The sequence below is a fragment of the Symphodus melops genome (genome assembly GCF_947650265.1).
Source record: "Symphodus melops genome assembly, chromosome: 5".
NCBI lineage: Eukaryota > Metazoa > Chordata > Actinopteri > Labriformes > Labridae > Symphodus > Symphodus melops.
In genome coordinates this window covers 23145500-23155071 of record NC_136695.1, presented here as the reverse complement: position 1 = coordinate 23155071, position 9572 = coordinate 23145500, and the positions used below count along the sequence as shown (strand labels likewise).

The window sequence follows — 9572 nt, the reverse complement described above, 5'->3', positions numbered from 1 at the left end:
ATTTTAAAATGCATCAAATATAATGAAGGTTTTTTATCATGTGGGTCTCACAGCAGCTACATGCCTCCATGTTGTTAGACAAAGTGATTTCATATTGGCCCCTGCATTAATGTGGCTTGTAGTATATAGTATGGTACTCTATAGCTCACATTGTATTCAAATGAATATATTTGCCTTTTTACTCACATAGTATGCACACTGGACACCATGGACAAATAAAAGTTTATAATTTTTTATGTTCAGTTAAATATACTTTATCGTCCCCAAAGAGAACAATCAAGTGTTTCAGTCAGCACAATGCGAGATAGGTTATCTGTGATTTCAACTGAACAGACAAGTGACCCTACCAGGCTGTTATCCTGCATGTAATAATGCAGAACACATTTCATGAACGTGAGCCCGCTGTAATAACGACTCCTTGTTGTTTAATGAAGTGATTTTATATCGGCCCCTGCACTAATGTGGTTTGTAGTGTACATATGGTACTCTAGTAAAGCTGTATACAGTAAAAGCTCATATTGTAGAATTAATACATTTGCCTTTTTACTTACACATCATACACACACTAAACACATGGTTTTGATGAAATGAACTACACTCCAAATTATTACAAAAATGTAAAGTGCTGTGTGGAAAAATTCGAACAGGATAACATTACATCCTTATATGTACTGTGTGCATGATAGTGTTCATACTGTTTACACAGACTTACATCGTTAAGTTACTGGCATTTCAACTGTTCCTTTTTAATGCATATTTTTTACTAGCTCTCTTGTTATTGTGTTGATGCTTTTTTTACACTTATATTTTGATCTATTTTAATTATTTGCACTGTGTGATTCTGCTCTCCTGCTTTGCTGCTGTAATCCTGTACATTTTTCTGCTTGTGATATGAATAAAGGATTATTTCTCTCTTGAGTGCCTTCAGAGCATGACACTGCTGTATGTAACGCTTTACACTGCTGTATGCTGCCCTCTTGTGGTTTGACTGTGGTTGTTCGAGCAGTCTGGATTGATTACATTAAAACAACTATTTCTAATCTGATTTACACACCTGGATGTTATCACAGAATTCTTTCTTTGATCAGTTTTGTAAAGGACACTTTACAGTATTAGCCTCTTACCAACACCAAACAATGTGAAGCTTCCTCTGATAACAATCACCAGTCCCAAGGTCTCCAGACCAACCCTGAGAAGTGGACCTGACAGGAGGAGAAATTATATTGTTATAAATATATATATATATATTTGTCTGGTCTTTGAATATAAAATCTTTATAGCTATTCAATGTAACATGTTAAGCTAACAGCAGTGCAGCATAGCTAATATCACAATTCAAGTAGGAGCACAACTTAAATAAAAACCCACTTACTCCCAAAACTTCAATGAGACACTACACATAACAAAATCAAACAACCCATACACTTCAAAATGTAGGTCAAAGGAAGAGATGAATAAGATGCCATATGAAATGTTTGTTTGTGTGCATTATCATGAATTAAACTGAAGAACAGTGACAAATGACCGGACATGAACGACCTCACTGGAACGATGCGTCAGTGGCTGTTTGTTGAGTTTAGTTGGTTTATAGTTTGATCTTCATTTGTTTTTTGACAAATAGCCACAATAAGACAAATAAACAGAAACAACACCATTAAGAAATAAAACTGATTTAGCTAGAAGATAAAGCTACAACGCCAGTGATATTGGTAAAAGTATGTGATGTGTAAGCAGTAATAAAGTATGATAATTGAGTGATCGATCTATCAACAGAATTATTATAACAACAATACAGTAGGCAGGAGTGATCACGTTAATCACAGCGGATGAAGTTGAGAAGCACTTTGATCCCCATTTTCACTCATAATAATGACGATAGACGTAAAACTGATACTAATAGTTCCATGGTGGCCAGCAGCCCGATCTTTAACTGATTCATATTCAGCAGCTGAAGAAGGCACCACACCTGTTGGGCCTCAAACAAGAAACAAACTGACAGTAACATTGAATCAAAGCTGTGTTCAGATTGGATTAAATAAAGGATTTTATCATTATCAAATAAAAAACTTTAACTAACACATACATGTGAAGAAGGGTGAATCATGCATGTCACATCCTGCAGTCCCATGCTGAAACCAAAGACACTGAACTCCTTAATGTTACTGAAGTTACTGAAATGTCAGAAGTGTTTGAATCTGCCCTTCACCAGACATTTTTGTCTCATACTTTGGCACCAACCATTCGTGCCTCCCTCCTCGCCTCATTCTGACCTCTGACCGAGGACAAAGTGTCTCAGCCTGTATTAGACTCAGCTCACCACCTGTCCTCAAACCATTGAGCCTCCTCTGGACTATTTCCTCTACGCTGAATACTGCAGTTATGCAAATCATCACCTTATATTTGTCAACAGGTGTTTTCACCACTGCATTGCTGTTCCAAAGTTGCTTGTTATCAAGTTAAATGAGGTAAATGATTAATTTACTGATGCAGACAGAGGAACATAAAAACACATTACTTCCTTATACTGCTATCAGATCATAAACCCACTTTCTGATACTCACACATCCGTAAGGCTTGTTCAGAAGTGTGAAACATCAACCCTTTTCTCTGTTATACTTGACAGTACGTGAGATAAAATGGACAAAGCTGTGATCAGCATCCTCCTGGGAGTCTTTTCAGGTAAGCTGTCACTGTAATTATGAAGATTTTTCATTAGATTATTCAGGACATGTAGTAAGATTTTGTCATACAATCGGGCATTTGTTTTAGGAAATGGAAATTGTATTGATCAATGTATTGATCACTAACATCATTTAGATCCCACAGCAGGAAGAAGTTTCAACTCAGTACAGCCTGGATAAAAACAAGATATACGAACATTTAACTAATCTGTCATTTACTATTCTTATATTCAGTTTATCCAAATGCACAGCCAAAGAGCAATTTACTTTCCAGTGAATAATTATCTTCTGTCCATGCAGATATTATGAAAAGACATTTTAAGCATAACTTAATTTGTGACGTCTTGGAGCTTGGAGTGAACAACAAGTTTTCCCCAACATCCTTGCAGATATCAGGAAGAACTGTTGAGACTCTAAACTGTCCGTGGTTTCTAGTTAAAGCAGAACCACATCAGGTCTGACTGACATCAGAAACAGTGAATTAATATTACACTTTTTATCACAGAGATTCTTTAATATTATGAAAAGACACTTTAAGCATATATATCGCTTTTTTAGTTTGAAACTCAGGTGCTGTGGAATAATGGTTATATCAATCCACTTAAAGTCATTTTCTGAATGTTTCTGATTTAACTCATGCCATGAACAGTAAACTCCTTCAAATGTTTACGATTGAGAAAAATGCATGATAGACTTCTTTCAATAAAAATACATCAAAAGTAATGACAAGAACTACAAGGCTTTAAAAAAGAGTGAAGTTGTCCTCAAGTTTCACATTATTAAAGATCCTCTAAGATGTGTTTCTGTGTCTTCCAGGTTTAACTCATGGAGTTGGTTTGTTGCCAGATGGTCCTCTGAATAGAACTGTTGGAGAGACAGTGATGTTCACCACAGTGAATCCACCAGAGGGTCCATTTTTAAAAGTTACCTGGATGTTTGGGGGCACATTTATATTTACTTCGACTACTGTAAACACAACTTCTCCAGGTTATGAGGGAAGAATCACCTACTTCCCCTCTACTGTATCTCTGGAGCTCAGGAGTCTGTCTCTCAGTGACAGTGGAGAATACACAGTCAGGATTACAACTAACTTTGAGGACATTGATGGTGTAACCACACTGGGTGTTTATGGTAAGACAATGTTTCAATTGATATATCTATTAGAGTGCTGAATAGAGATTATGCACAGCAGGAGAATAATACATGTTCATAATGATTTCATGTCTCTCTCCTCGACTTTATTAACTGTCCTATCTCTAACATAACAGCATTAAAAGCCCCAATAATAATAATTGCAAATAATGATATGAGGAAATGCTGCGGTTTAAAAGTGGCAGTCAACACTTTCCCCGCCAGAGAATTCTAGAATGGTTGCCAGCCAGCGCCAGCCTTTTTCACCACAGAATATTTTGTTCTTAGAATATGTAAATATTGAATACATCAAAAGAAAGATCAGAGCCTCTGCTTTCATATACAAAAAAAACTATTTTATTCAAACTTCATTCAATCTTTTTTATCAGCACTTGAATATCGGCCATTTTCACAAAAAAACAACATTCCGGACAAAAAGCTGAGAAAACAGCACTTTTGTAAAACACACTTATTTTCAAGAAAAAAAAGTGATTTTGAGTTTACATTTGGATTCTTTTTACTTTCATTTGACAACTACAGTTATATTTTAAAATAAATAACTAAAATAAATAAAAATGATTACATAAAATTATACATTTTCTTTGAATAGTGTAGCACTACAACATTTACAAACTATATTATACATTTTTCTTCTCTTATACACTCAGAAATACTTTGTTTTTACAAACACTGAAATATCATTATTATTTTCAATAGTAAAACATTAGTTGAACAGAAACCTGATCAAGAAGAGAGACAACTGTGTCTCCCAGGGAAGTGCCTTCTCCACAATAGGGTTTCATGTTGTAACAGTACCCTGTGTTAGAATCACAAAGGATGTAGGATTTGAACCCATTTTTGACAAGTTTTTGGGGATTGTATACCCTGAACGCTAGCCGTCCACGCCACAGAAGCATACCCTCATCAATGCAAATGTTGGTGTTAGGTTGATACATTTGACTCAATTTACATATAAGGTAATATAAGACAGGGCGGACTTTGTACAACCTGTCAGTACTATTTGCTGGCCTTGATTCATAATCATTGAAGTGTAGAAATCTCCATATGATTTCAAACCGGTTGCGGGACATGACCTTGTTGAAGTAGGGGGTGACCAAAATGTCATCTGTAGACCAGTACATTTCAAGGTCAGGCTTACGAATGATATGATGAAGAGCAGCAGCATCATCATTCAGAGGTCCAGGATTCTCAGTGAAAGGAAAGTCTTTTGGCTGCCAGTTCATTTCTTTCCACATCAGATTACCTGGACCAGGACCTGCACCTGGCTGGTTTACAGAGCCTCTTGCTTGGTCACCAGGTACTTCACCTCCACCACGCCCATGAGATCCACAGGTCCGACCTCTGCCTCGTTGCTGTGATCGACCTGTCAATAATTAGAATGACAACTTTTTTTATTCAACAGTGTGACGTGCACAAAGAGAGGAACGTTATTTTTCGGCCTCTTCATATCATATCTTACCTCTTTCACCTTGGGTAGTTCTGTATAAAGGACACCTGGATCTTGAATCCCTGGACTCTGTGTAAAATGTCATACAAATATTCATTTGGTAAATAGTTTGTGTACAAAATGAAAGATAAAATATTTCTTTTTTATCTTCTCTCACAAATTAGCAGATGCTCTTGTCTTGTAGTATCTAATAATCATACAATCCAAGTAACATACTATCAAACTAAATAAAACATGTTATCATAACTCACCTCTTGCACCTACGTGTATGTCTGGATCTTGGAGACCTGGACTCTGTGTCTGGAAAGTTACAATAAAAAGTCTATCAAAAATTCGTTTGGTACATAGTTTATGTACAAAAGTGAGGGATATGTTATTTCGACATCACGTTATCAGATGCGTATGCTATCACAGGGAATCAAAAAACAACGTGATCATATCTTACCTCTTACACGTCCTGAAGGTCTGAATGTAGGTCCTGAATCCCTCCGCTGCTGCCTTCATCCAGATCAGTTTCACGGAGGTCAAAAAATGAATTATCAGAGTCTGTATCGATAATTAACTCTGTAGCTTCCGCAGCCGAATATCTCCTTGCTGGCGCCGGCATGTTTGTACTGTTCATGAGCTTTTATCTCACATCTATACGGCTAATGTTGACTTTATGACGCGCATCAAACTCACATACAGACTGATTGAACTCCACCCGCTGGAAAATAAGAACGAAGAAGATGTTTGTTTTTTCTCTCTACTTTCCCGCGGGTGGTCGTGTTTGTTGGTTTTTGACCCCACAGTCCTGTAACTTTTTCACAACATCCATCAGAGCGCCCCCTATCGTATTTCACTGAAAACACCAATTGACGGAAAATCTCGTCAATGGCGGTTTGAGTTAATGTAACTCTCAAACATGGGGTTAAATTCATCCTGTAGTTTCTCTCCACTCTACCTCGATTATGTTGGAACTATAAATCCATTTTCTTTTTGACCCAGAGAGCCGATCACTGCAGTAACAGCTCATGCCAACGATACAGACTTGGTAGAGTTCAGCTCTGTCCGTCTCTCCTGCTCCTCCTCTGGATCCTCCCTCTCTTTCCTCTGGATGAACGACAGCTCTGAGGTCACAGCCAGTGACAGAGTCCAGCTCACTGATAGAGGCTCCACTCTCACTATAAGCAGTGTGAGCCGTTATGACCAGGGACCATACAGCTGTCATGTGTCCAATCCTGTCAGTAATGGTGTCAGTAATAAAGTTAACCTCACCATCAGCTGTGAGTTTCTTACCTACATACTCAGACCTTTTTCTGACTACATTAAGATGAGTCAAGCTGCATGACTCTGCACTATTTTTAATGATCCAAAAACATTATGATGATTCGTTTGCTGTTGTTGTTCCCTGATATTCAGATGGCCCAGAAAATGTCATTTTGAAATTGTCACCTTCAAAAGAATACTTTGAGAAAGGATCAAACGTTGTGCTGTCCTGCCATGCTGACTCCAGACCTGAAGCTCAGTTTGACTGGTTTCTAAATGGAAGTCAGAGTCATACTGGACCTGAGCTCAGACTGACCAACATTCAGGAGAGTCAGAGTGGAAATTATAGCTGCCGGGCTTTTAACGCCAAAACTCTAACATATGAAACATCTCTGCAGTCACCTGTGACTGTACTGGGTGAGTTTCTATGAAATGTTTGTAAAAAATAATGTAGATTAATTGTAAAACCTTTTTTAAAAGAATGAACTTTAAATTTGTGGAACAAACACAAACACACAAACACATCCATGTTCTTCAGATGTTTCAACATTTTACATCCAGAACAGAAACAACTGAGGGGTCACACGATAAGTCCCATTTAAACCCAATCAACATGTGAACGCACACCACGTGTTCAAACTGAAACTCTTACTTATGATCTATAACCCACAAAATATATACATCCTTTTACAAGTCGGTCTTTCTTTTCTTTGGGGATTAGATCATGGTTTTCCTGTTCCGTTTGTTTGACAAACATTTTTTTCAGAAAGTTTACCAGTGCTGATAGTGAATAGGGAAGAGGCTCCAACACTGGTTAATTATTGCACCAAGAACCAGGACTCAGAAATGTTAAGATGTAATCATTAAACATTCAGAGTGAGTCTGACAGCTGAGCTCAGAGCGCTTTTACATTTAAAACTGTTTTAGTTAAACATCGTTTTTGTCTGTTAGTTTGACACATGCTGATTTATTTCCTCGTGTTCATTTCTCTGTGTCGTTGAGTGTTCTGTAGTTATTTGATGCAATACAAAGAGATATAATGACTGACAGTACAGTTGACACATGAAGCTCAGCAATGACTTCATAAAATGTCGTATTAACTGTAAACTCAATCTTTCTCTTCACTTTAGAAAAGTGATTTTGTGGCCCGGACTTATCCACTGACCAGGGTTTGAGCACCGATCACTGTAAAACCATTGTTGTAGTAACCGTCGTGTTTCATTCAGTCAAACATCGTCTGTGATTTTATTTCAGGCATCAAATACTGATTATTAGAAAACACATTTTCTCAATACAGGTTTGACTCACCTGGTTGAAAGAATGAAGAAGAAAGTTGCTCTGACTGAAGTTTGTGCTTGTGAAGTTGTGAACTTTTTGGTAACATGTTAGTTTGCATGTTAGATAACAATGTAGTGTATACGCTTGTTTCCACTGCCCCTTAGTTACCAGAAAAAGTTACCATGGGTTTAAGGATTTCATTAAGACTTTTAAACGTTTCAAACAATGACGTTCAATTAGAGCTCAAAGATCTTGTTGCTGTTGAATATTTTAATCAATTGTTATTTTATACCTACAGGAACCGGTGTTTTTCTTCTTCATACATTTAAGAAGTTTCTGTGATCTTTTGTCCAACAGAGAGAATATCAAGTGCTTCTATCACATCATCACCAAAGGAGGCAATAGAGGGGAAGTCTGTGAACTTAACGTGTGACGCTGCTGGCTCCGTGTTTACCAGAAAGTGGATGAAGGATGGATCTGATCTGACTCAAGCTGATTTTATACTTCATGATAACAACAGAGTGCTGTCTTTTCAACGCCTGAATAAATCAGACACAGGAGAATATTCCTGTAAAATCAGCAACCCCATCAACACCATGGAAGCTAAATACCACTTGGTTGTGAACTGTAGGTAACAAACGACTGTGCTCATTAACTGTTCAAATGATGAGCGTCATAACACTAATATGCCATTAAAACACAGCTTACCTTTACCTGTTACACATTGATTCACATTTTTTTTACTTTTTTTCAGGCGGACCAGAACGCCCCACAATCAAAGGCCACCATGTCGTATCTTTGGGACAAACCATCACTTTAACCTGTGATGCAAAGTCTGAACCACCTGCAAACTACACATGGTTACTGAATGGGACAGAGATACACAATTCTCCTGAGTACACTAAAGAGAACGCTGAACAGTCCGACAGTGGAAACTACATCTGTCAAGCTGATAATATCATAACTGGAGGATCATCTTCTTCAGTGTTTGAAGTGACTGTAACAGGTAACAAGATGGTCGATTTAAATTAGATAAAGGAGTTTTCAAATTAATTCCATTAAGACTTGAGGTGAAACCTTTTAAACAACGTCATTCAATCAGAGCTCAAAGTCCTTGTTGCTGTTGAATATTTAAATCAATTGTTAATCTATACCTACAGGAACCTGTGTTTTGTAACAAGTAACAAGATAGGATTTATTGTAAATTCTGTTTGTGTGACATGTCTATAAGATCAATTTCACCAATTAAATGTCTGATCGTTTTTTAGCCATGAGGCTGATAGTGGTGAGAGTAGGAAATGAGTGTGGGAAAGGACGGAGCAACATGGGAACAGCTGTGTTTTAAAGAACATGTTTTCTATTTGTTCATGTGTCTCAGAGAAAACAACAGGCCTGTCAGCTGGTGCCATTGCTGGTATAATAATTGCATGTTTGATTGTTGCCTCTGCTGCTGCTGCTGGAGGATACATGTTTTATAAAAAGAAGTGAGTATAAGAATTTAACATCATAACAACTGAATGTTTTCTGGCAGACTAGCCCTTATTATTGATTAATCATAATGAGGTCAGTAACAGTACTTTTAAATAGACAAATGTTAATTCAGATGATCAGAAGCATCTGGAAATATTTCACGGGTTTCTCTTATTAATATTCATTTCAGAGCCAACAACAAACCTCAGCAAAAGCAGACATCTGATTCAAATGCATCCTTTACTTAAATATATACTTAAACTCTATTACATGTAATTCACCATAACGGCTCTTTG

General features: G+C 37.2%; 1 protein-coding gene and 1 long non-coding RNA gene across 2 annotated transcripts; one reads left to right on the top strand and one right to left on the bottom strand.

The window, feature by feature from the left end:
* Positions 1–2636: 2636 nt before the first annotated feature.
* LOC306824015 (cell adhesion molecule CEACAM5-like) lies at positions 2637–9151 on the top strand (the record flags this gene model as incomplete). The annotated part of the gene is made up of 7 exons (XM_079343972.1): positions 2637–2679; positions 3498–3812; positions 6270–6545; positions 6682–6945; positions 8164–8433; positions 8561–8812; positions 9075–9151. The coding sequence occupies 7 exons, from the start codon at positions 2637–2639 to the stop codon at positions 9149–9151; spliced, it is 1497 nt and encodes a 498-aa protein (XP_079200098.1).
* LOC306823498 lies at positions 4656–6080 on the bottom strand. Its single transcript, XR_013779007.1, has 4 exons — positions 5726–6080; positions 5532–5580; positions 5293–5349; positions 4656–5196 (listed from the first exon to the last, which is right to left on the bottom strand). It is a non-coding gene; the product is annotated as an uncharacterized lncRNA (long non-coding RNA).
* Positions 9152–9572: the final 421 nt, after the last annotated feature.